We start from the raw sequence: 25631 nt of genomic DNA on the forward strand, positions 1-25631 counted from the left end.
GAACAGAATGAGGCTATGCCTTTGAAGAAAATGTCAAAACGTACCAACTAAACATGCGAACTGCGTTTGCAAAAAGAAAAAACCGCTGCCCCACGATACATTTTTTGCAATGGTCGTCACATACTTCATAAATAATTACGAGAGTCAAACAACCGTTACAACCTCTTCTTGGTTGTTAATTAATATATCCCAAGTTATTTTTTTCCATTCAGAGTACATAAGCACATGAAAGAATTTAATCTTATATCTTATTCTTCTAACACGATGTTTAATGGTTTCGTGTCACAGTAAACAATCACCTGTTGAAGTCCGTCTGACAGTTCAGGTTTTTATTACTTGAATCCTACAGTGTACCCCCCGTAGACGTAAAAATTGTATACATTATAAACATATTTGTATCACACAATTTATTTTGTATAAAATTTGGAGGCATTTTATGTATTCAACCTACATGATCGCCTCCCCTATAAATGAATTCCGTTCCTCACTCTCTTTGTTATGGTTTTTACACATTTACCAAGCAGGGAATGTAAACTATCGCGCCAATGGCGTTTTTATAAACACTTATTTATTGCAACGTTAATTAATTTCGCTATTTAGACTGGCGTTTTGCATAATAATCCTATAATAAATGTTAAACCCTACTGAGCACGAAAGAGAGAGAACGAAATTTATTGATGCGATAAATAAAGACGGACACAATCTCGCTATCGAATCATCCACGGGGTTTAACAATTCGAAACACGACCACCGATAAATTTTTGAAAAAACAAACAAAAAGAGGCGTCCACCGCGGTCGTAATTACGAAAACCGGAGCGTTTCAGGGCTTTGTTTAAACTTATGGCAGGTAAATATTGGAGAAACTTAGTGATCGTGATCAAGCGGATGCTATTAATATTATACCCGTACGTCGGTTTTTATTTCACTTGTAAAAATTGTACCTGCAGATAAGGATAGAAACAACCTATGTGATAGTACCGCAAAGATAAACGAGCTGGTTCGGATTATTGCAATAGAATGTGATGTATCGTTCTTTTTTAGTGGTCGTCCGTAAAGGTCACGCGGACGTGAGCTGCCCATTTAAACTTTAAAGGTACATTTTTCCAAATTTGCTCGTAAAAAACACTCAAACAACCCAGTAGATATAGCAATTTCGAAATATTGTTATTGTTTACATTTTTCAAATCGCATTGTTCTTGTTCCCAAACTTTCACACTCGAACGTTTACAGGAAATGGAAATAGTAGGTGTTAAACATTAAACCGTTACTGACCCAGGTTAATGAATTTTATTGTTTGTTTATTGCTCCTACGTATTTCTTGGTGTGCCCACATATCCTTGCTGCAAGAGAATCCTACTTGTCCACACAGTGAGTCACAACGACCTTGCAAGGTTTATCACGGATCTTGTTTTTATTATTTTATTGTGGACGTTTTATAGATCCTTTCAGACAGACACACTTTATTAATTCACCTATAAATTTATGATTTATTAAACGATTCATCACGCCAAGCTGACGTTGTAATTTTAACAAAACTACCTACGTCCACAATGAGAACAGTACGTTTGTTTGATCAAAACAGATTTATGCCTCCGGTCGATCGCGAAAAAAACCAATTTGAATAAAAATTTTACATGATTTGCATTTCATTTATTTTGCAATAGAATGCCGTAACTGACCTATGCAAGATAAATAAATTAAATACCACGTACCTACTAACGGTCCCATTATGAGATAAAATACACACACGAAATTTAGTATTTCAGTTTTTGTTTAAATAAATCACATCCAAGGACAATGTCTAATTAATTCAAGTTCTGCACTGATCTAGGTCGGATGTGACACATTCTACTTTTTGCACTCTTGCAGAATACATTTTTTTATTCTTAATTGAAAATTTAATTATTGTCAAATTCTAGCTTAATTATATATGTATTTATTATTGCCAACTGACTCGACATCCTGCAAACATTTTTTTGACAAATTGTTAACCTGAATATCTTTATATAGTTGAGATGTGGGCACCATTTAGTTATAAATATGTTCATTCACAAGTTTAGACCTTGATAATTACAAGAATTATTACTATTCGTGATTGTCAAATTTTACCAACATAAAGTAGTACAATTAAAAAAGTCAAATAAATCAAGTCCATCAGTTGTTACAGGTCGGTCGCAGCATGACCAGCCGAAAGATTTTTGCTTCAGATAAATTTAGGCTTGTTCAGAGTTTCTTTAGAAAAAAAATCCGACAAATAAGAGCACAAGGCACGCATAAAAAGTGGTTGTACAGAACAACCATTAAATTGGCGAGTTGACAACACTGTTACAAGTATTTTTATTGGCCAATGAGTCGAATAATTTCAACTTTATGGCCATAATTTTGTTCCGAAAAATCAGACCAGTGCCAGTTTAAATCAATCAAGTAAATATTCCATTGTCGGTACGACAATTACGCTTTTTTACGAATAAAATCGATTATATTCAGTTTGTTCTGTTCGGATTCTGTTCCAATTTTTTCACGCGTGTAAAAGTTGGCAACTGTTAATTGTCGTCAAATTTCGCAAAGAGATAAATTCATTTTTGCGTAAACCAATCACACTCTATCGACTGGTGCATTTTCGATCTTTGGTGCGAAGCTGGTTGATCTGGTGCCAATTTTTAGTTCGTGAAAATGATATCGATTGACCAAGTGGTTTTCAAAACATCACAAACTGGTTCTTATAGTAATTACTTAATTTAAAAGTAGTACACCTTCTAATACTTGCTTGTAACTATAATTAGTTTACACTTTAATCTGCTCCTGTTCGGATTCAGATTTTGGCGGGTTATTGTTGTAAAATGGAAAAAATCACGCTAAAAAAATCAATGAAATCTTGCAATTCCCATTCGGTAATAATGAAATTAATTAATTCCCGGCTATATTTGGAACGCATGATAAAAACGACCACCGTGAAGATAAATGTATTGGGCTGGTGACATCCTGTTCTTTTAAGTAGTGTAATATATGTATAACTAATTAATAACATCCTTGCTGTAAGCTACGCATAAATATACTTTAATTAATCTAACTGATATTAATTAAAGAGAGAGGAAGCAACTGACATTCATATTTAGGAGGATTGTTTAATTTTTTCCATGTATACAAATTAATATTAATAATCGTTTGACGTACTCAAAGTTGCACGTGGATAACTAGTACATACCTAATATAAAATAGCAACTAATTACAAAGTATTCATTTTGTTGATTAAATTAATTTATAATTATAATAATTGGCGCAACTAATTTTATTAGCGCTATTTACTAGTTCCATGAATAAGCTCTGCAACATTAATTAACTGAATTAATTCTATTTGCATAACTAAAGTGTTGCAAGATTAAAAACAAAGTAATGTGTGTGTTGACAAGTTTCGAACGAATGTTGAAAAATAAAGCGAACATTTAACACCTACAAATTGAGTAAAAACCAAGAAGGAAAAATTAATTTCCGGTCAAAGTTGGCGTTGAAGAGTCGATTGTGAACGTACCACTGGTGTAAAAGCACAAACAACCCAAAAACTGAGGTAAGATGTAAACAGCTGATGCGTTCATTGCGTTCACAATCGACTCTTCAACGCCAACTTTGGCCGGAAATTTAAATAAACACCTGATACCTATTGTATTGTATCGTGTGTTCCAATAAAAACACATTCGCAGTAAGCCATGACTATAGAGATAGATAGACTGGTCATGTCAATTTTAGGATCATTGGAAGTAGTTCATTTGTTACTTACAAATTTTCATCATATTGTGAGTTGTGACAGATAACCTATAAATTTACTTTAGTAGTTCATTTCACATCTGGTACTAAGACATACTTCACTTTTGTCATGGCTTGCTGCGAGTGAGTTTTTTGTGGAACACACGATATTTTTGTACAAAAAGAAATTGCCAAAAATGAATAGTACAATCGCGGCCATCCAAAAGTGAACGATAGCTTGCGAATATTTCCGTATTTTTCGTTAGATTAAATCAGGCTGTATTCATTGGCGTTCGTGCAGTAGGCGTTACTATTTTAATAATAAAAAGTTGTAATAAATAATTTTTAATAAAAATAAGACTGAGAAGTAATTAATACATTATTAAAGTGAAAATAAACTTTAGTAAAGAAACCTTTCCAACACCTATTCGTATTGACCTCTCAAGCCTGTTTTCTTGCCAACGCCTCTTTATATTGAATTACTGCAATGTAATTCTCTGGCCACAGCAGCCAAAGACCAATTTTCTTCTAGCTTTGCAATAGCCCTAGCTGTCTGAATCGGAGTGAGATGTGGCATTTAAAAAAATAGTTTCAATAATTTTTTTATCGCTAGTGTCAAACTTTGACATTTTAGGACGCCTATGATTTAAAGTAAAAATCAAACTATAAAAAAAAAACGTTCACTTTTGGATGGCCGCGATAGTACATAGTTAAGAATATAAAAATATGTATTCATTAATGAAATTATTTTTCATAGCTTTTTTTAATGAGCATGTACCCAAAGGAGATCAGTTTTGATTTAGACCATTGAACAGAGCACTCAGTATGATCATGTCATACTGTTCACCGCGGCATTGATTGTTAATACCGGTTTTACAATCACTAATAATTCGCCTAATAATAGATAAACGTGACCATTCTAAATTAGAAATCAGATTACATTATTCTGTTTGATAAATAATAATCCGACGAGTTAATGAAGATCGTTTCTGGTCCCGCCGACCGTCCTTTGAAAAACGCACTTTATCTTAATTTTACGTCTTTTAAATCCGATCTTGTGCCCCATTTCCAGTCAAAAACGCACCGTTATTAGTAGACACTGGTTTTACTTACGTGGCTTACCAATAGACGACCGAAACACAGTCCTTTTTCATAAAAAATCTTTTTTTAACGCAGCTTGAGAAACTATCGCATTCGAAGTTGATTCAATACTGATCTTGCAGTGGAGGTCGTACCCTCAGCAGTACACGATCTTAAGACTTCAGCATATGGTTTGATGAAGTCTCTTTTAATAGGCACGCCAATTAAAGCGACGCTTGAAAAAAATCGCAGACCAAGCAAAAAAATAAAAACAATTTTACGACCATTCCCCTAAACAAGACAGCTCGGAAAGGGCAAAACATAAATCAGTGACGTGGAGCGAAGACGTGATGGTGCCACATTTCGGCCATTATGTGGGCTTTTTCGTGCGCGTATGAAATTGTTTTGAATTTATGAATCATAAAAGAATACTGCGACACCCGTTAACACCGAGCTAGAATCGGTCAGAATGTGTTCTCTTTGGTCGAGATGTTATTATTGGTGCTATATAAGGTGAGGACTTCGCATAACTCTATCTCATTGTATGGATATAAGACCGTTTTGTACAGCACAGAAGACTTGGTGTCTACGTGATCGGTATATAAACACTACATAAACACGTAAATCGAACAAATTTGATTCTTCTCGGGAAAATAAAATAAAAATTTTCTATGTACTCGACAACAATAGAAACAATAACTGTCAGTTTTATTAATGGGAAGCTAGCTAGGTCCGTGTGGATGATCCCAATGAACTTACTTACCTATCTGCTACGATAATCTAGAGTTAAGAGATTTAGTTAACGAGTACAACAGGTATGGGCTGATGCTTGTACATTAACATATAATAAATAAATGTATTCAAATTATTGTCTATTATGTGATTTGCAGTTGACAAGTGATATATTATACATTCAGTGGCGTAACATAGTTTGGGTGGCCACCTATCAACGCCACTACCCTTTCATTTTAGACAGGGAAAGTCGTTACGAATATTTAGTTCCACTATCTATCGCCTTCATCTGGCATTTATTAAAATGAAACAATCACTTCGACCATTATTCAAATAAACTTTTAAAATGTCCATTAATCAGTATCAGATACGCAGGTTTTTTAGTGATACCGCATCGGTGCTAAATAAGATTTGGTCTTTGTGGGAGGATTTTTTGTTTTTCTGCTGGAACGAACGTCAACTAAATAATGAGTCACGTCGAGCCTTATTGTGTAAACTGCATTTCAGACATATATGGAAATTCATGTCCGTACTCATAATGATGAAATATTGGAATTACTACATTCCCGCTTATACCGCTGCACACTTGTCATTAGTAATTTTTCGAAATTAATACACTCATTTAAGGGATCGCCAATTTGTTCGTTTGAATTATTATCAACAATTGCACGTCTGAACCGCCTCGGTAAGTAATTGCGTTGCACGTAAGTAGTCACAGTCGAAAGATAAGCTCGTTGGTAATTTAATTTGTCAAGCTTTCTAGTAATTACTTTTGGCGAGTGTTCATTAAGTCGCATTATCCTTAAGTAATAGATTCTTGCCGACGTAAAATATTGTCTTACCTTCAAGAAGTCCCTGAGCCACACGACTTCGGGTTTAGGATCTCCTATTACTTCACAGAGAATGACAATATTGTCGCCTTCCAAGGCTTCAGTGGATCTAGGTTTCTTCAAAAATTTTGGTTCTTTCGAGTATCTACAAAGATTGTGTTATCCGACAATAAACAAAATACTTTACTATTTGTTAAAAATATTTCGCACTTACGGAATGTCTATTCCTATGGAAGGTATTTTTGAAACTGCTGCATCAGCCTCAACGGCAGTAGTAACTTCGACAACTTCAACAGTGGCGCTGCTTTCAGCTCGTCCAACTTCATTAGCAGCCACGCAGGTGTACACACCTGCATCTCTTTTGTTTATGGAAGTGACAGTAAGTTCCAGTCTTCCATCGTATGATAGAGTCATTATTGATTTCCTCGAGGGTCTCAAACGAACCTGAATGACAACATTGAGACTGTTGTTTTTGAATCAACTCGTGTAATTACCCCATTCTTGTACCAGCTGACACCCACGGCCGGATAAGCTTGCACCTTACCGGTCAAACGGAGTTCTTTGCCTTCTTTTATTTCCACAAGTGACGGCTCCAGTTCATTTTGGAACTGCGGCGATATGTACGCGCGAATACCCTTGTCCACGACTAAATTGCATCTGCACGATACGGACCCGTGATCGTTGTGTGCAACGACACAATAGATTCCTGAATCTTCCAGCGTTGTTTTGTTGATCTCCAAAGTCTGAAAGCTGTCTTCGGATGAAAACGTGAAACGTGCTGAAAGGCGATTTTAAATAGATCTGTTTGTGCGAGTCGATCAAAGACAAAATACCATTCTGCTTGATTTCACTGTCGTCTTTGAACCACTTGATGGTGGGTTCTGGACATCCGGCTATTTGACAGGTCAGACGTACAGGATATGTCATTTGCACCCTTCTGTCCCTTAACCTCATGGTGAACTGCGGGGGCAACTCTTTGATCTTGTCAAAATCTCTTATCCCCCTGTAATTGAGTCGTTTATTTTTGTAAGCGTCTCATCTAATTTTAACTGCAGCACTTACAATTTCAAATTTTTATCGGCAGTCAAAATTTTTGGATCGCTAACAGTAAAAACTCTCGCAAATGTTGAAACCCTGCCAGCTTTATTTGTGGCCTCGCATATGAATCGTCCTTCATCGTTTTCATTAATTCCTGCAATACACAATGTACAAATTCCATTCTCATAATTTATCTGGTATCTGCTGTCATCTTCGGGGAAAATCTCGTTGGTGTCTCGGAACCAGCGAATTATCAAGGCCGGATCTTCTCTGACCTAAATAAATAATTTTACAACCCAATGATGCATAAACTACTGAGTCACTCACTTCACATTCCAGTGAAATGTTAGACCCCAATAAAACTTTCAGCTGTCCAGGTAGGATCTTCACGAAGTCTGGTAGATTTTCCGATCTTCCGACGGTGATGGGACCGCTCTGCACGCTTTCTCCCCATCCGTACCTGTTCCTGGGCGTTATCCTGAACTGATATTCGCCGTCGGGTTTCAAGTTGAACGCGTCGAAACTGTTGAGGGGCGAGACACCCAATTCCACCCATCTTGCCCCCTCGCCGCCACGCAACCAAGCGTCTACTTTGTAGGCTATCACGGGGGCGGCTCCGCGATGTTCTGGTTTGCCCCAAGAGAGTGAGACCCAGTTGCGGCCTGAATCCACAACCACCGGCTCGCCGGGGATGGGACCGGGGACGTCTGCAAGAGGTCGTTGTTGAAAATCAATCAAGCTATTAGGAAGGTGGCAGCTGATGACATTTAGGTGACGATTTAATTATTGCTTTCAATTTGGTTTGTAAATTGTTTTTATTGAAATAAATGATTGCATGAGAGGTTTTGAAATGGCTGTGTACATAGACGTACAAAACTGATGCTCACAGCCAAATGGATGCAATCGTTAACGACTTTCAAAAGATTTGTTTGTCTAAACTGATTTCAGTGCTATATTATTAAATAAATTTATAAAAGGTTGAATTTACAAATTTATTTATTGCTGGAGGCCTCAATTCTGTTGTATGTACTCCTAGAGTATTGCAAAGCTCTAATTTAAGATCTATAAGTCACATTTTGTTTTATTATAACATAGTGATTTTAGTACTTAGATCGTGTTGTAGATATTACATTTTTTGGTGGTTCATAGGTGTGTTTTAATGCAAGAAACATAACTCATTGTAACAATTGACAAACACGTGTAACCGATAGAAACAATATGTTCCATTTAATAAGAGTACGTATAGACAGGATGTTAGTATGTGTGTTGTTGTTTAACAAGTGATTTATGTTATTGCATACAACATGAAATGTCAGGTTTTGATCTTTTAATTTGTAGATTGATGACCTCAGGTGTGGGAAAAAAATTAAATGATAACAAGACATTTAACATATTAGTTGGAGAAATAACAACTAACTAAATAAATCAATCAATCACTTGCAGATTTACATGTGAAAAAGGTGATATTATGAAAGCGAGTAAAATATCAATTGGATCTCTATCCTAATTTTAGTTTTGGATATATCGGGCGTTCAAATGAAATCCTGGGCGTTGGAAACCATCAATTGTTTTGCTTTTTTAAAGTGCTGTATTGACAGCTAACCTAAAATTTATAAACAAAGAAATGTTTTTTCTTTTTTTGCAATGTTTTACATTAAAAATAGAATAACTAACGATTCCTATTCTCGAAGCAAATATTTAAATATGTTCAATTATGTGCCGATTAAACATAAACAAATGTCATTGGTGTCAAACGGTGGGAAATTCAAACTTTACACTGTTCCAAATGGTTTACTTTTTTCAACGCTTACTCAGCCCAAGTTTTCATTTGAACCCATGATAGTTTGGCAATTTCAAACGGATGAGTAATCAATTATATTAATATTCTCAGGAAAGTTTAAACAGTGAGTGAGTGGGTGACAAGCTACAACATACAAGCTATAAATATGCATTGAATCTAGCACAATTAGACATTCCCTACTTTAGCAAAACATCTACGTTGTTTTTGTAATTGTCTTTATTTTGCATTTTCATCACTTGTGCTTGCGCAGGTCATAAACGCATAGTAAATTAAAATCAGTTATATTTTTTATAGGAATCTGTTCATTACAAAATAAATGTCAAAAACACAGCGCCATACCTTAGTTGGTGAAAATTGAACTGGTGTATGTAATATATTATATTTTAATTAAACGCTTGGAAAATGCAACGATCATAAACCTGACAGTGAGCAAATCGCCAATGGTATATTATTATTTTTATGTAGACCAGGTAGGCGTGTGTTTATAATTTTAATATCATTTCCAGCTGGCCTAAAAGGAGAAACATACCTACCTATCTGTCGCACTGAATTCGTTAAATGTATTGCCAATGACGAATGGATATGTTTCTGTGATAACTAGAGATACAACAGCCTCTCAATGACACTCGTTTTACGTTTTAGAGAGAGAGTTCAATTTTAAACATTATGTAAGAGCGCGAATTTCAGTAATAGTTTATTTTCGTTTCTAGTTGTTTATTTACGTTCACTGCAATATTTTAATTCGGCAATTTGGAAAAAATCAAAGCAGATAAAAAACCAGTCATACCTTGATACTCGACTAGATAATTGAGAAAATCCGATATCAAACATTCTCTTCCGCACCACTTCTTGCGCAGAGAGGTTAACGAGAGCTCTTCAGCGTCGGAGGAATCGTCGCCGGTCCAATCGATAACTCTCATTTCGATTTTCAAACGGGTTCGGTGTGGCCACCCTTATTTACTACTTAGTACTCTATGCTTAAGTATGTCGTGCGTATGCACTGCTTACGGTATCTACTTTAGGCAACAGCCCATTAGTAAACTGTCTAAATTTAACTTGTGGGCGGCGAAATTTTTGGCGTTTGCGTTGAATTCGTACGTGGGAAATTGGGAGAATGCGGCAGTTCCCCAATGAATGAAAGCAGATTACTCACCGGTCAAGTATTGCCTCTCCTGGAAGCTCGGAATATCGGTCAAAATTGATTGGGTTGTTTCCTTCGTAGGTGTCACAGATCGCGCTCTGTGCCTCAGACGGACAGTGAAGAAGGCTCTATCGGTGCCGAAACGGTTCCTTGCCAAAATACAATAGGTACCGACGTCGTCTTCGGTGGCTCTTTTTAACGTTAATCTGTTGTAATCATCTGATGTCTCTTTGCAAGTTCTGAAGGTGTTGGTGATGTCGCGCAATCCCTTCATCCAAACAACTAAAAGAGAAAGTGAGATTACTCAGTTTGTAGATTTTTCATCTTGTATTGAATTGTTGATGAATTTCGGAAGAAAGTACAAAAATTTATGAAGTACAAGAAAGAAAATATGAAATAAAAAAATTGAAGACTAAAAATGAGAGAAAAGTTAGAAATTAAATCACAACATACAACATACAAAAAAGGAAGAATTTGTGAAGGGGTTAATCTAGGACAGAGAAGCTGACATACTAATAATTGTTATTAAGGGAGTGTACATTAAAAGGATTAAAGAAGAACAAAAGAACCATAAGTCCATAACAATAATTCATTATTAAATTCCTTGGTAAAATTAATGAAAAACTGTTCTAATAGACATTTTCTAGAATATATAAAATAAAGCTTAAAGCTTAACATTTGTACTAACTAATTTATATAATAAAGATATTTTTTTTTTATATGAGATTGTTTTATTTATGTATTTCATTCATTTCATTTACTGTCGCAAAAGATATTTTTTTTGAGAATACAATACAAGAGAAACACAATACTTACTTGAGGGTTTGGGATCCCCCGTGATTCTAAAGGAGACCACGATGTCAGATTCTGGGGTAACAGTCATCACCGTCTCGGGCCTTGAGAGGAACATGGCAGGTTTGCCATCACGAATTGAAGAAGGGTGTATAACTTGAACGTAAGAACTAGTTTCACTCCGTCCGAAGATGTTAGACGCCCTACATGTGTATTTTCCAGCTTCATATTCCGTTACGTTAGGTATAAGCAAAGTGTGCACTCCATGTTCTACGAAAGTCCGATGTCTTGAAGAAGCTTTCGGTAATTTGTGACTTTCTTTAAACCAAGTGACTTCTGCTGGTTCTTTGATTTCTACTTGCAACGCCATTATCCCTCCAGATGGCACCAGGTGATCCGTCAGCACTCCGGAAAAGTAAGGTTTGTGGTGGTCACGTGAACCTTTAGGAACATTTAACAGTTTGGTTTTTTCGGCAATGTAGTCTTCTTTGGAAGTAAATTTAATGTCTTGGGACACTTGGTCGCTCCACAAGTCACTTTCAGCTCTGCAGGTGTACCTTCCCGTATCGCTCTTGTCTGGGTTTTTAATTGACAATTTGCAAATTCCATCAGCTAAATAGCTCTGCAAGTACCTGCCTCCGTTGAGCACTTCGGAACCGTCTTTGTACCATTTGATCTTGTGGGAATTTGAATATCTGATACGGCATTCTAGCGTCAGTACATCGTCTGAAATCTTGTACGAATCTCTTAGAGGTCTTGTGAAAGTGGGTGGTGTTAGTGTTGATTCAAAGGATTCTAAAATTTTTAAATTTGCTGACGTCGTACTAACTCCGTGTTCATTTTTGGCAATGCAGCTGTATTCGCCGATGTCTTCAGTCGTGGTGTTTAATATTTCTAATGTTGCCAGTCCGTTTGAGAATGAAATGTCATATTTGTTTGTGTGTGTCAGTGTTTTGCCATTTTTCAACCAGATTAGATTTACATTTTTGGGATCAACTACGCTGCATGTTAGTTTTACTCTTGAACCGATTGTTGCTGATCGGTCAGTTAAACAAGTGCTGAAAACTGGTTTTCTTTCAGCAAATCTAGGTCCATGATATCCCTGTGGCTTAAATAAATCCAAGTCATCGTCGAAAAACGTTTTTCCTTCAAATTGCTTGTTTCTTTTAACCTGAAAATCAGGTTTATCGTAAATTTCATTTTCGCATTGTATTGTAGTTCCATAATTAAATGTATTTTTACTATCGTTGCTAATTTTTTCAGTTTCTAATTTTTGTTCTCTTTGTTGTTTTTCTAATTTTGTGGTATCGTTTTCTTTAGATCTTTGCTTACTCTTTATTTCAACTAATTCTTTCGTTTTTCGCTCCTTCTTCATCTCTGTGGCAACTTTTTCTCCACTTTCTACGCCACACTCCATTTCAATATCCTTTTCGTTAAGTAACCTAGACTTTTTATCAAATTTTTCTTTAGTTGTCTTTTTAGCTTCTTTATTAGTTTTTGACTCCAATTCAACTTTGTCTGTTGCGTTAGCTTTTTCTGCAGTCTTCTCATCTTCCATAGCTTTATGTACAGGTTCTTTTTGTGCCTTTTTTTCGATTTCCTTTTTAGCCTTCTCAGTTTCTTCTTTAATTTTCTTTTCAGCCTCGCCCTTTGCCTTTTTCTGTTCTTCTAATTTAACTTTCTTACCAGCTTTATCTTTAACTTTATTTTCAGCTTCTTCTTTCGCTATCTTTTCAGCTTCCTCCTTGGATTTTTTCTCTGCTTCTTCTTTAGCTTTCTTCTCAGCTTCTTCATTAACCTTCTTTTCAGCTTCTTCTTTCAGTTTCTTTTCGTTTTCATCTTTAGCTTTCTTTTCAGCTTCTTCCTTAGCTCTTTTCTCAGCTTCTTCTCTCACTTTCTTTTCAGCTTCTTCTTTCGCTTTCTTTTCAGCTTCTTCTTTCGCTTTCTTTTCAACTTCTTCTTTGGCTTTGTTTTCAGCTTCTACTTTAGCCTTTTTCTTTTCTTCTAATTTAGCTTTCTTTTCAGCTTCTCCTTTCGCTTTCTTTTCAGCTTCTTCTATTGCTTTCTTTTCAGCTTCTTCTTTAAGCTTCTTTTCTGCTTCTAATTTAGCTTTCTTTTCGGCTTCTTCTTTCGCTTTATTTTCAGCTTCTTCTTTCGCTTTCCTTTCAACTTCTTCTTTGGCTTTATTTTCAGCTTCTTCTTTAGCCTTTTTCTTTTCTTCTAATTTAGCTTTCTTTTCAGTTTCGTCTTTCGTTTTGTTTTTAGCTTCTTCTTTAGCTTTCTTTTCAGCGTCTTCTTTCGCCTTCTTTTCAGCTTCCTCCTTGGCTTTTCTCTCTGCTTCTAATTTGGCATTCTTTTCAGTTTCTTCTTTAGCTTTCTTTTCAGCTTCTTCTTTAGTCTTTTTTTCAGCTTCTTCTTTAAGCTTCTTTTCTGCTTCTAATTTAGCTTTCTTTTCGGCTTCTTCTTTTGCTTTCTTTTCAGCTTCTTCTTTCGCTTTCTTTTCATCTTCTTCTTTCACTTTCTTTTCAGCTTCTTCTCTCGCTTTCTTTTCAGCTTCTTCTTTCGCCTTCTTTTCAGCTTCCTTGGCTTTCTTTTCTGCTTCTAATTTAGCTTTCTTTTCGGCTTTTTCTTTAGCTTTCTTTTCAGCTTCTTCTTTAGCTTTCTTTTCAGCTTCTTCTTTCAGTTTCTTTTCGTTTTCTTTTTGAGCTTTCTTTTCAGTTTCTTCTTTTGCTTTCTTTTCAGCTTCTTCTTTCGCTTTCTTTTCAACTTCTTCTTTTACTTTCTTTTCAGCTTCTTCTCTCGCTTTCTTTTCAGCTTCTTCTTTCGCCTGCTTTTCGGCTTCCTCTTTGACTTTCTTTTCTGCTTCTAATTTAGCTTTCTTTTCGGCTTCCTCTTTCGCTTTCTTTTCAGCTTCTTCTTTTGCTTTCTTTTCAGCTTCTTCTTTCGCTTGCTTTTCAAATTCTTCTTTCACTTTCTTTTCAGTTTCTTCTCTCGCTTTCATTTCAGCTTCTTCTTTCGCCTTCTTTTCGGCTTCCTCCTTGACTTTCTTTTCTGCTTCTAATTTAGCTTTCTTTTCGGCTTTTTCTTTAGCTTTCTTTTCAGCTTCTCCTTTAGCCTTCTTTTCAGCTTCTTCTTTCAGTTTCTTTTCGTTTTCTTCTCTCGCTTTCTTTTCAGCTTCTTCTTTAGCCTTTTTTTCAGCTTCATCTTTCAGTTTCTTTTCGTTTTCTTCTTTCGCTTTCTTTTCAGCTTTTTCTTTAAGCTTCTTTTCTGCTTCTAATTTGGCTTTCTTTTCGGTTTCTTCTTTTGCTTTGTTTTCTGCTTCTTCTTTGGCTTTCTTTTCAGCTTCTTCTTTCGCTTTCTTTTCATCTTCTTCTTTCACTTTCTTTTCAGCTTCTTCTCTCGCTTTCTTTTCAGCTTCTTCTTTCGCCTTATTTTCAGCTTCCTTGGCTTTCTTTTCTGCTTCTAATTTAGCTTTCTTTTCGGCTTTTTCTTTAGCTTTCTTTTCAGCTTCTTCTTTAGCCTTCTTTTCAGCTTCTTCTTTCAGTTTCTTTTCATTTTCTTCTTGGGCTTTCTTTTCAGCTTCTTCTTTTGCTTTCTTTACAGCTTCTTCTTTCTCTTTCTTTTCAACTTCTTCTTTCGCTTTCTTTTCTGCTTCTAATTTAGCTTTCTTTTCGGCTTTTTCTTTAGCTTTCTTTTCAGCTTCTTCTTTAGTCTTCTTTTCAGCTTCTTCTTTCAGTTTCTTTTCATTTTCTTCTTGGGCTTTCTTTTCAGCTTCTTCTTTTGCTTTCTTTTCAGCTTCTTCTTTAGCTTTCTTTTCAACTTCTTTCGCTTTCTTTTCTGCTTCTAATTTAGCTTTCTTTTCGGCTTCTTCTTTCGCTTTCTTTTCAGCTTCTTCTTTTGCTTTCTTTTCAGCTTCTTCTTTCGCTTTCTTTTCAACTTCCTCTTTCATTTTCTTTTCAGATTCTTCTCTCGCCTTCTTTTCATCTTCTTCTTTCGCCTTCTTTTCGACTTCCTCCTTGACTTTCTTTTCTGCTTCTAATTTAGCTTTCTTTTCGGCTTTTTCTTTACTTTTCTTTTCAGCTTCTTCCTTAGTCTTCTTTTCAGCTTCTTCTTTAGACTTCTTTTCAGCTTCTTCTTTCAGTTTCTTTTCGTTTTCTGCTTTCGCTTTCTTTGCAGCCTCTTCTTTAAGCTTCTTTTCTGATTCTAATTTAGTTTTCTTCTCTGCTTCTTCTTTGGTTTTGTTTTCCTCTTCTACCTTGGCTCTTTTCTCTTCTGCTGATTTGGCTTTCTTTTCAACTTCTTTTTCAGATTCTGTTTCATCGTTAGCCTTCTTTTCAGCTTCCTCCTTAGCCTTCGTTTCTGCTTCGTCTTTCAGTTTCTTTTCGTTTTCTTCCTTAGCTTTCTTTTCAGCTTCTTCATGGAGTCTCTTTTCGTTCTCTTCTTTAGCTTTCTTTTCAGCTTCTTCCTTGATCTCTGCTTCTTCTTTAGCCTTCTTTTCAGCTTCTTCTATCGTCTTCTTTTCAGCTTCCTCTTTGGCTTTCTTTTCTGCTTCTAATTTAGCTTTCTTTTCGGCTTTTTCTTTGGCTTTCCTTTCTGCTTCTTCCTTCATTTTCTTTTCCTTTTCTTCCTTAGCTTTATTTTCAGCTTCTTCTTTAAGCTTCTTTTCTTCTTCTAATTTAGCTTTCTTTTGGTCTTCTTCTTTAGCTTTCTTTTCAGCTTCTTCTTTAGCCTTTTTCTCTGCTTCTAATTTAGCTTTATTTTCTGCTTCTTCTTTGGTTTCCTTTTCAGCTTCTTCTTTCGCTTTCTTTTCAGCTTTTTCTTTCTCGTTCTTTTCAGCTTCTTCTTTCGCCTTCTTTTCAGCTTCCTCCTTGGCTTTTTTCTCTGCTTCTAATTTAGCTTTCTTTTCAGTTTCTTCTTTCTCTTTCCTTTCGGCTTCTTCTTTCTCCTTTCTTTCTGCTTCTTTAATTTTCTCTTCATTATCTTCTTTGTCTTTCTTTGCATCGTCCTTACTTATTATTTCAACATCTTCTTCAGCTTCCATGGCAACTTTTTCCTTGTCTTTGTTGTCATCTTGAGCTTTGTCTTCAATATTGTTTTGTTTCTTCTTTGCTGCTTTTTCTTCCTTATCCTCATTGTCTTCCTCCATTACAATCTCGTATGATATACTATTTATTCTTTTTTGAATCTTTATAATTTGATCTATCAATAATTGTAAAGATTTTATAAGCATTTCAAACGATATGTGCCTTTCTTGCTTTTCTTTTATTAAAGTATCAGAAACGCTTTCAACTGACTTGATTCTTTGACTAAATGTTTGCAAATCAGATATTTCTGATATTGTCAAAGATAATTTAATTAAAGCCTCATTTAATTCATTTCCATTATGTGCATCCTTTTTATTTAAATCTTCAAAAGATTCCAAGTCTTTCAAATTTTCTATTTCTATTACGTTCTCGTACAATTCTGATAATGGTTTATTGAGTTCATACAACTGTAATGCCTCAGTGTCTTGACCGCTTTCTTCAAATTCCTTAATTTTAATTTTACTAGAGAATTTACCTTTTACTTTCTCTAATGTTTCCTTAAGTTTCTTAATAACAGCAATGTCAGTTCTAAATTCTCTAAGAGTTTTCTTCACAACGTTATCACAACTTTCACAGAATGGTTTTAATGTAGAAGAAAGCAGTTTTCCTATTTTGGTTTCAATACAAGTTGATAGAACATTTTCTGTTTCAGTGCAAAATATCTGCAATTTACTGATTAATCTTTTAATGTCATTTTCATCAGTTTTCTTTGAAGAGGAATTTATTTTAATAACCTCCACAATCACGTTCTCGTAAGGTTCCTTTAAGGAGGCAACTTTTTCTACAACTGTTGAAGGCACATCTTCTATCTCTTTACTTTTCTGAATTTTCTCACATTCCATAAGTGAACTTGTCAAATCCTTCAAAACAGGCTTAAGTGAAAGAAAATGTTTTAAAACGTTATGAACATTTGTGCTAAAATCAGTTTGTTTCTCCATAAGTGCAATTTCGTCCTCAAGTTGTAAAGTAGTTTGTTTTAAAAACGTTAAATCAACTATTCTTTTTTCACTTAACTTAGTTTCAATGTTAGATAGACTGGCCGACAGTTTCTGCATGGGAATGATAGTGGTTTGTAAAGCTTTAATTTCTGGTAGTACCTGGTTAACTTCGTCTATTTGTTGTTTTAAGTTAACAAGCGCTTTACATAATTTTGATCTTTTTTGTGTTTGCATTTTTGGTTTCTTTACAGTATTTCTTATATCTACAACGACAGCAGAAAGTTTCTCTATTGGTTCTTTCAAATCAGTAACCTGTTTTAACACTTCAGGTTTCAGATTTTCAGCTTCTTCTACAGTAATCACTTCAGTTTGGAGAAGGGCTTCTTGTAGATTTTTAAGATCTGGTTCAATTTCTATGACATTAAAAACACTTTGTTCACCCAAAGATTTTATAGTTTTACATTCTTCACTTAATGACTTTATTTCAGAAAATAAGGCAATTAAAGGTTCAGAAATGCTTTTCACTAATTGAGAATCTTTCTGAGAGACCTGTTCTTTTTTAATTTCATTATCAATTCGAGAAAGTGTAGAAGACAATGCTTTCGATGCCAAATAAGTAGTTTGCAGAGGTTTTGTTTCCCAAATTTCTTGGATGACTTCATCTAGGTGACATCTCAAAGTTTCTACAACCCTTACAATTTCCAGTTTGTTCAGTTGTTGGATATCAGCTTTATGAACAGACTCTTTCAAGTTTGCTACCACTAATGAAAATTCTTGTAAGGGTTGTGCTAGTGAACTGAATTTTGTTAAAATCTTTGATGGGATATTCTCCGTGTCTTCAAATGATAATTTTTCAGTTTCTAAAAGACTTTCTTTTAGACCAATCAAATCTTGCTCAGTATCACCAACGCTTAAAACACTTTTCTCTTCCAAAGATTTGATATTTTTGCATTCTGCCTTCAGATGTTGTACCTCATCAATTAATGTTGTTACTGGTTTCAAAATAAGTTTAGTCAACGTCAAATTTGTTTCGGGAACTAAAATCTTCTTCTCGATGGTTGATAATTTTGCTGATAATTGCTTAAAAGACATTAATGTTGTTTTCACGGATTGAGTTTCAGAAATTTCCTGAGATACCTGATCCAGCTGACATTTCAAAGCTTGGACAGCCTTCTGTATTTGCGGTTTTTGTTCATTCGTTATTTCGGGTTTGTTAATGGTGTCTTTTACTTGTACTATAATTTTCGAAAGTTTCTCTAATGGTTCCTTCAAGGTACCTATTTGTGCTAACATTTCGGGAGCAAAGTCTTCGGAAGCTTCTAAAGAAAGATGTTCGGATTCAATTATGCTTTGTTTTAATGATGACAGATCTTGCTCAATTTCTACAATATTTAAAATCCCTTGTTGCGGAACTTCTTTTACGTCTTGATATTTCACACGTAAAGATTTAATTTCGTCACAGAGAGATGTAACAGGTTCAAGAATGATACTGGACAAACTCAACTTTTCTTTATCTTCAATTGTTTTTTCAATTTGTGATAGCTTAGCAGACAAACCTTCAATAGCAGCAGAGGAAGTTTGCAACGATTTCACTTGAGGTATAATTTGCTGGATTTCTTCGAGCTTAGTTTTTACAGCTTGCACAGCTTTCCTTACTTTTGGTTTCTGTTCTTCTATTTCTGGTTTGTTAGCAACATTCTTCAGTTCAATAACGACGGAAGTTAGTTTTTCTAATGGCTCATTAAGTGAACTCACTTGATGCTGAAGTTCTGGCGCCAAAATTTCGGTTTCTTCGAGTGCAACTTGTTCAGATTGAAGCAAGGCTTGTTGTAGAGCAATTAAATCTTCTTCTACGCCAGCAACACTTAATACACCCGCGTGAACCGCTGCCTTGACATCTATACATTTAGCTTGTAACAACTTCACTTCTTCAAGTAAATTTGTTACTGGAGGAAGAATGAGTTTCGTTACGGATGGACCTTTCTTCTCAGTTTTTGCTTGATATTCATCCTCAAGGAGAGATAATTTTGCTGATAATTTTTGGACAGAAAGTGTTAAACTTTCTAAAGATTTCCTTTCAGGAATTGCTTGTGCAACTTGATCTAACTGACATTTAAGAGCCGACAGTGCTTTACGCATTTTTGGTTTCTCTTTTTCTTGTATTTTTGGTTTACTCACTATCGTTTTCGCCTTAACAATAATAGCTGTAAGTTGTTCAGTTGGCTCTTTTAAAGTAGCTATCTGTTCAAAAACTTCCAAGTTTACTTCTTCAATTTCCTCAGGAGTAAATTGTTCGAAACTTGTAAGAGTTTTTTGTAGGGCAAGAAGATCTTCTTCAACTGTTGCGACACTCAACACACCTTGTTGTGAAGTAACTTTGACTTCTTTAGTTTCAGCCTTCAAAGATTTCACGCTTTCTACTAAATCTGTTATCGGTTGAAGAACACTTTCGACTGTAGCCTTCTTTAGCGATTTGTCTTCATCTTTCAGTTTATCTTCAATTTCTGATAATTTCGCTGATAACTGTTTTAATGGAGCTGAAGAAATTTCTAAACTTTTTACTTCAGGAATTTGTACCATCACATCTAGTTCACATTTCAAAGCTGTCAATGCTCGACGCAATTGTGGTCTTTGTTGTTCATGAACGTTTGGTTTTTGAATAGAATTTTTGATTTGTACAACAAGATATGAAAGTTTTTCTAAAGGTTCCTTAACAGCATTTATTCTTTCTTCTACATTTCCAACAGAATCTTCTAGTTTTATTGCAGTTTCTTCGGATTTGATTAAAGATTCTTCCACTAACGACAGACTGTTTGCCAACTGAGTGATACTAAACACTCCTTGTTCAGGCACATTTTTCACTTCTGCTATTCTTGACTGAAGAGATTTAATTTCTTGTGAGAGGATATTGATTGGTTGTTGCAGTACTTTTAGAACAGATTCCTTTTTGATTCCCTTTGCTTTACTGTCAATAATCTCTTCCGTCATTATTTCATTTTCAATTTCAGCTAATTTAGTCGATAAATTCTTTATAGGTGTTAACGTTTTTTCTAGCAGTTTTTCAAGAGAAATTATCTGAACGGCTCCATCTAAATCATTTCTTAAAGAAATTAGTTCTTGTAATAGTGGTGACTTAAGTTGATCTCTAACATCAGGTTTTTGTAGGTTAGATCTTATTTGAACCACGCTGTTTGAAAACTGCTGAAAAGATCTTTTTAGCAAATCAATTTCTGCGTCCATTTTGTCCGACAACTGGAAGGATTTCGATTCAGCAGATTGTTCTACTTCAGATAAAACTTGTTTTAAATGCATCAATTCTTCTTTTATTTCAATAACTCTAAGAACACCATATTTTGGAGTAATTTTCAAATCAGTAACATCTGCTTCCAAGCAAACTATTTCTTCCGTTGAAGTTACCACTGGCTGAACAAAATCTTTAAGTAACAAAATACTTTTCTTTGGAGATTCTTCACTTGTAAGGCTTTGATCAATTTCTGATATTTTGGCTGATAATTTAGTCAAAGGAATATTTAAAACATTTAGAGACTTTACTTCCGGAATAGTGTGAGTAACCTCATCCACCTGACATTTTAAGGCCAGCAATGCAGAGTGCATCTTCGATTTTTGCATTTCTTCAATTACAGGAGTAGCTGCTGCAGATTTAGTTTGGATAACAATTGCAGAAATTTGCTTTATAGGTTCTGTCAAAGCTTCAATTTTTTGGACCGTCTCTGGTGAAATAGTTTCAATATTTTCCGACGTTTCTAAAGTTACTAAAGCTTCTTGTAAAGTACCAAGTTCTTGTTCCATTTCTACAATAGCGATCACACCTTGCTGAGGAACTGCTCCGACATCTTGACTCTCTGCCCGTAGAGTTTTAATTCCATCAAGCAAACTTGTTACTGGTTCAAGAAGAGTTTCCGTCATCGGCAAACCTTTCTTCTCTTCCTTCTTTTCAACTAGATCTTGCACTTCTGACACTTTAGCTGAGAATTTTTCGATAGCAGTGGATGATGATTTTAACATTTTCACCTCGGGAAGAATTTGCGTGATATTTTCTAGCTGACACTTCAAAGCTTCCAAAGCTTTCTCAACTTTAGGTTTTTGTTGTTCTTTTACTTCCGGTTTGTTAAGTGTGCTTCTCACCTCAACAACAACAGATGAAAACTCTTTCAGTGGTTCTTTTAGAGCTTCTATTTGAGTTAATGTTTGTGTTGTCAGACTAGCAACTTCTTCAGATGAAAATTGCTCAGATGTAATCAGAGCTTCTTGTAATTCATTAATCTCTGATTCGAGTTGCAATACGCTAAGCACACCTTGTTGAGAAACTAATTTTATATCTTTACTATCCGCCTTGAGAGCTACTATTTCTTCCGACAAATCCATAAGAGGTTGAAGCATCGCCTTGATGACTTCTGATTCTGTTTTCTTTGGTTTTTCTGGTAACTTGATCATTTCACTAACGTCCGACAATGTCGCAGAAAGTTTCTTTAGAGATACCAAAGACGTTTCCACAGGTTTGGATTCTGGAATATTTTGAGAAATCTTATCCAATTCACATTTTAAAGCACCAAGTGCACTGCATATTTTAGGCTTTTGTTCTTCACGTACTTCTGGTTTATGCATTTTGTTTTTCATGTCTACTACAACTGCTGACAGTTTTTCTAGCGGTTCCTTTAATGTCTGCACTTGCTCCACAACTATTGCCGCGATATTTTCGTCAGCTTTTTCGAAAACGTTTAATGCTTCCTGCAAAGTAACCAAATCTTTTGCAATCTCAACAACACTTATAACTCCATGTTGAGGAATTAATTTTACATTCTGAACTTCTGTTTTTAAAATTTGTATTTCCTCGGTTAAGGCAGCAAGAGGTTGAATCAAAACGTCTTTTATTTCTGATTTTTCCTCAACCACTTCTTGTTTTTCCAATAAATCGTCAACTGTTGACAATTTAGCTGAAAGTTGTTTGACTGCTATCGTCGACGATTCCAAAAGTTTTGCTTCTGGTATTATTTGAATGACCTTATCTAACTCGCATTTCAATGCCGATAATGCTTTTTTCACTTTTGGTTTGCTCTCCTCCCAAACTTCTGGTTTTCTAATTGTACTTCTTATCTCAATTACAACAGCAGAAAGTTGTTCTAACGGTTCTTTTAATGCCTCAATTTGAGTTAATGTTTCAGGTGTTACCAAAGCAATCTGTTCAGAAGAAAACTGATCTGAACTCAACAAAGAATCTTGTAATATTGAAATTTCATGTTCTAACTCGATTACACTAAGTATACCTTTCTGCGATGTTACATTTAATTCTTTGCTGTCAGCTCGTAAAGCTTTAACTTCTTCAGATAAATCCATGACAGGTTGAAGCACAGTATTTATAATTTCTGCTTCTGTTTTGGTTGTTCTTTCGGACAAATTGATCGCAGTGTCAACTTCTGACAATTTGGCGGAAAGTTCTTTCATCACAATCACAGACGTTTCTAACTGTTTGGAATTAGAAATATTTTGAGAAACCTTATCTAGTTCACATTTTAAAGCAGTTACAGCTTTGCAGACTTTAGGTTTCAGTTGCAACTGAATTTCTGGTTGATTAATTGTATCTTTTATTTCGACAACAACAGTTGAAAATTCTTGCAGCGGTTCTTTCAAAATCTTAATTTGTTCAGCAGCTGCAACAGTTACATTATCTAACTTTTCTGCTGAAAATTCAGGAGCAGTTAACACATCGTGCAACGCAACTAGATGTTGTTCTATGTCTACAACATTCATCACGCCTTGGTGTGGAGCTACAGCAACATCTTTGGTTTCCGCTCGTAAAGTTTTAATTCCCTCGACAAGACCAGCAACTGATTCGAGCGTGGCTTCGTTGAGTTTCACAGTCTCTTGCGGTTTTTCTTCCTTCTCGATCATCTTTTCAACTTCAGACAGTTTTGCCGAAAGTTGTTTAAATGCAAGATTTGAGGTTTCCAACATTTTTGTTTCGGGAATCATTTGACTTATTTTATCTAACTCGCATTTTAAAGCACACAAAGCCGTTTTCACTTTTGGTTTTTTCTCTTCTCGAACTTCTGGTTTCTTAATGGCACACCGCACCTCAACAATAACAGCGGAGAATGATTCCAACGGTTCTTTTAAAGCTTTCACTTGATTTAGTGCCTCAGGGGTTAAAGAAGCAGTTTTTTCTGAAGAAAAGTGTTCAGAGCTTATTAAAGATTCTTGTAGCGTTGACATTTCTTGTTCTAACTCGATTAAGCTCAGCACACCTTGTTGTGGAACTATCTTTATGCCTTCACTGTCCGCCCGCAAAGCTTTTATTTCCTCAGATAAGTCCATAATAGGTTGCAACATAATTTTAATTACTTCTGACTCAGTTTTCACCTGTTCTTCTGGTAAATTTACCATAGAATCCACTTCAGACAATTTTGCAGAAAGTTGCTTTAAGGCTATTATTGATGTTTGTAAAGGTTTTGAATCAGGAATCTTCTGAGAAACTTTTTCCACTTCACATTTTAATGCTAACAGAGCTTCTGATATCTTCGGTTTTTGTTGTTCTTGAATTTCTGGCTTATTTATCGTATTTTTTACTTCTACTATGACAGCAGAAAGTTTTTGTAACGGTTCTTTTAAAGTGTCAAGTTGTTCAAACGCAGTGGTTGCCTCAGAGCCAGCCTCTTCAACTGCAACTTGTTCTGAAATTATTAACGCTTCTTGTAAGGCAGAGAGATCTTGTTCGATTTCCGCAACACTTAGAATACCTTGTTGAGGAACTAATTTTAAATTTTGACTTTCTGATTTCAACGTTTTTATTTCTTCAACTAAAGTACAAACTGGCTGGAGAATAGATTTCAATACAGAAGTTTCTTCCAGTTGTTTTTCTTCTGCATCCATCAAATTCTCTACTTCTGTTAATTTGGCAGAAAGCTGTTTTAGTGCAGATGACGAAGTTTCCAAAATTTTTGCTTCTGGAATTATTTGTGACACATGATCCAATTCACATTTTACTGCCTCCAGTGCACTTTTCATTTTCGCTTTCTTTTCTTCTCGTATATCTGGTTTCTTCAGAGAACTTCTTACTTCCACCACTACAGCAGCAAGCTTCTTAAGTGGTTCTTTTAAACTTTCAATTGTCTGCAGTGATTGTGATGTCATATCAACGACTTTTTCAGAAGTAAATTGTTCTGAAGTAATGAGGGCTTCTTGCAATGCTATTATTTCTTTTTGCAATTGAATTACACTAAGTACACCACGCTTCGGTACCAACTTTACGTCTTCGATATCTGCTTGTAAAGCAGCCATTTCATCTGACAGATCCATGATAGGTTGAAGTATAATTTTGACCACCTCTGACTCTGTTTTTGTGGGTTTTTCTGGCAAATTTATCTGATTCTCCACCATCGATAATTTAGCAGAAAGTTGTTTCATGGCTGCCGACGATGTCTCCAATGATTTTAGTTCAGGCATAACCTGGGAAACTTTCTCCAACTCACATTTTAACATTGTTACCGCTTCACACAATTTAGGTTTCTGTTGTTCGTGAAGTTCTGGTTGCGTTAATGTATTTTTTAATTCTACGACCAAGACTGAAAGTTTTTGCAATGGTTCTTGCAAGGTAATGATTTGTTCCAAACTTTGTTCAGGTAAAGTCTGAATTTCTTCACGTAAGATTTGTTCGTTAGAAATTAACGCTTCTTGCAAAGTATGCAACTCTTTTTCAATTTCTATAATACTCAGAACACCGCATTGAGGAGTTAAGCTGATTTGTTGAACTTTTGTTCGCAATGTTTTTATTTCTTCAAATAATTCAGACACAGGTTGAACAACAGTTTCTTCCAATTTTGAACTCTGTTGAACCTGATCTTGAATTTCCATCATCTCTTCGACCGCTGACAATTTTGCCGACAGTTTTTGTATTGCTGTCGAAGAGATTTCCAAGAACTTTGCCTCTGGAATTATTTGAGACACTTTATCCAACTCACATTTTACAGCGGCGAGCGCGGTCTTCATTTTTGGCTTTTTCTCTTCTCGAATTTCCGGTCTGTTAACCACATTTCTCACTTCCACAATTATGGAAGACAGCTTTTGTATGGGTTCTTTTAAAGATTCAATTTGATCAAGTGTTCTTGGTGTCAGGTCAGCAACTTCCTCCGAAGAAAATTGTTCCGAAGCTATAATAGCTTCCTGAAGACTTAAAATATCTTCTCTTAATTCTATTACTCCGAGTACACCTTGTTGAGGAACAACACTTACATCTTTGACGTCTGCTTGTAAAATCGTGATTTCTTCAGAAAGATCCATAATTGGTTGCAACATAGTTTTTAATATTTCTGATTTTGTTTTTGGAGTGGATTCTTCTAACGACTCAATTTTACTATCAATTTCTGATAATTTAGACGACAATTGTTTTGTCGCTAATACTAAAACCTCCAAATGTTTTACTTCTGGCAACTTCTGAC

General features: G+C 35.3%; 1 protein-coding gene across 1 annotated transcript in view; it reads right to left on the reverse strand.

Annotated features, from left to right (window-relative positions):
• Positions 1-25631, reverse strand: part of LOC138128798 (titin-like) — an 85827-nt gene that overhangs the window by 23037 nt on the left and 37159 nt on the right. The window contains exons 12-19 of the mRNA XM_069045035.1: positions 11181-25626; positions 10377-10646; positions 7750-8129; positions 7447-7697; positions 7218-7387; positions 6879-7162; positions 6599-6828; positions 6397-6529 (exon numbers count right to left, since the gene is read on the reverse strand). Coding sequence (XP_068901136.1) covers positions 6397-6529; positions 6599-6828; positions 6879-7162; positions 7218-7387; positions 7447-7697; positions 7750-8129; positions 10377-10646; positions 11181-25626 — 16164 coding nt within the window. The remainder of the gene's footprint in view (positions 1-6396; positions 6530-6598; positions 6829-6878; positions 7163-7217; positions 7388-7446; positions 7698-7749; positions 8130-10376; positions 10647-11180; positions 25627-25631) is intronic.

The sequence above is a fragment of the Tenebrio molitor genome, chromosome 1, assembly GCF_963966145.1.
Source record: "Tenebrio molitor chromosome 1, icTenMoli1.1, whole genome shotgun sequence".
In the NCBI taxonomy this organism is placed as follows: Eukaryota; Metazoa; Arthropoda; class Insecta; order Coleoptera; family Tenebrionidae; genus Tenebrio; species Tenebrio molitor.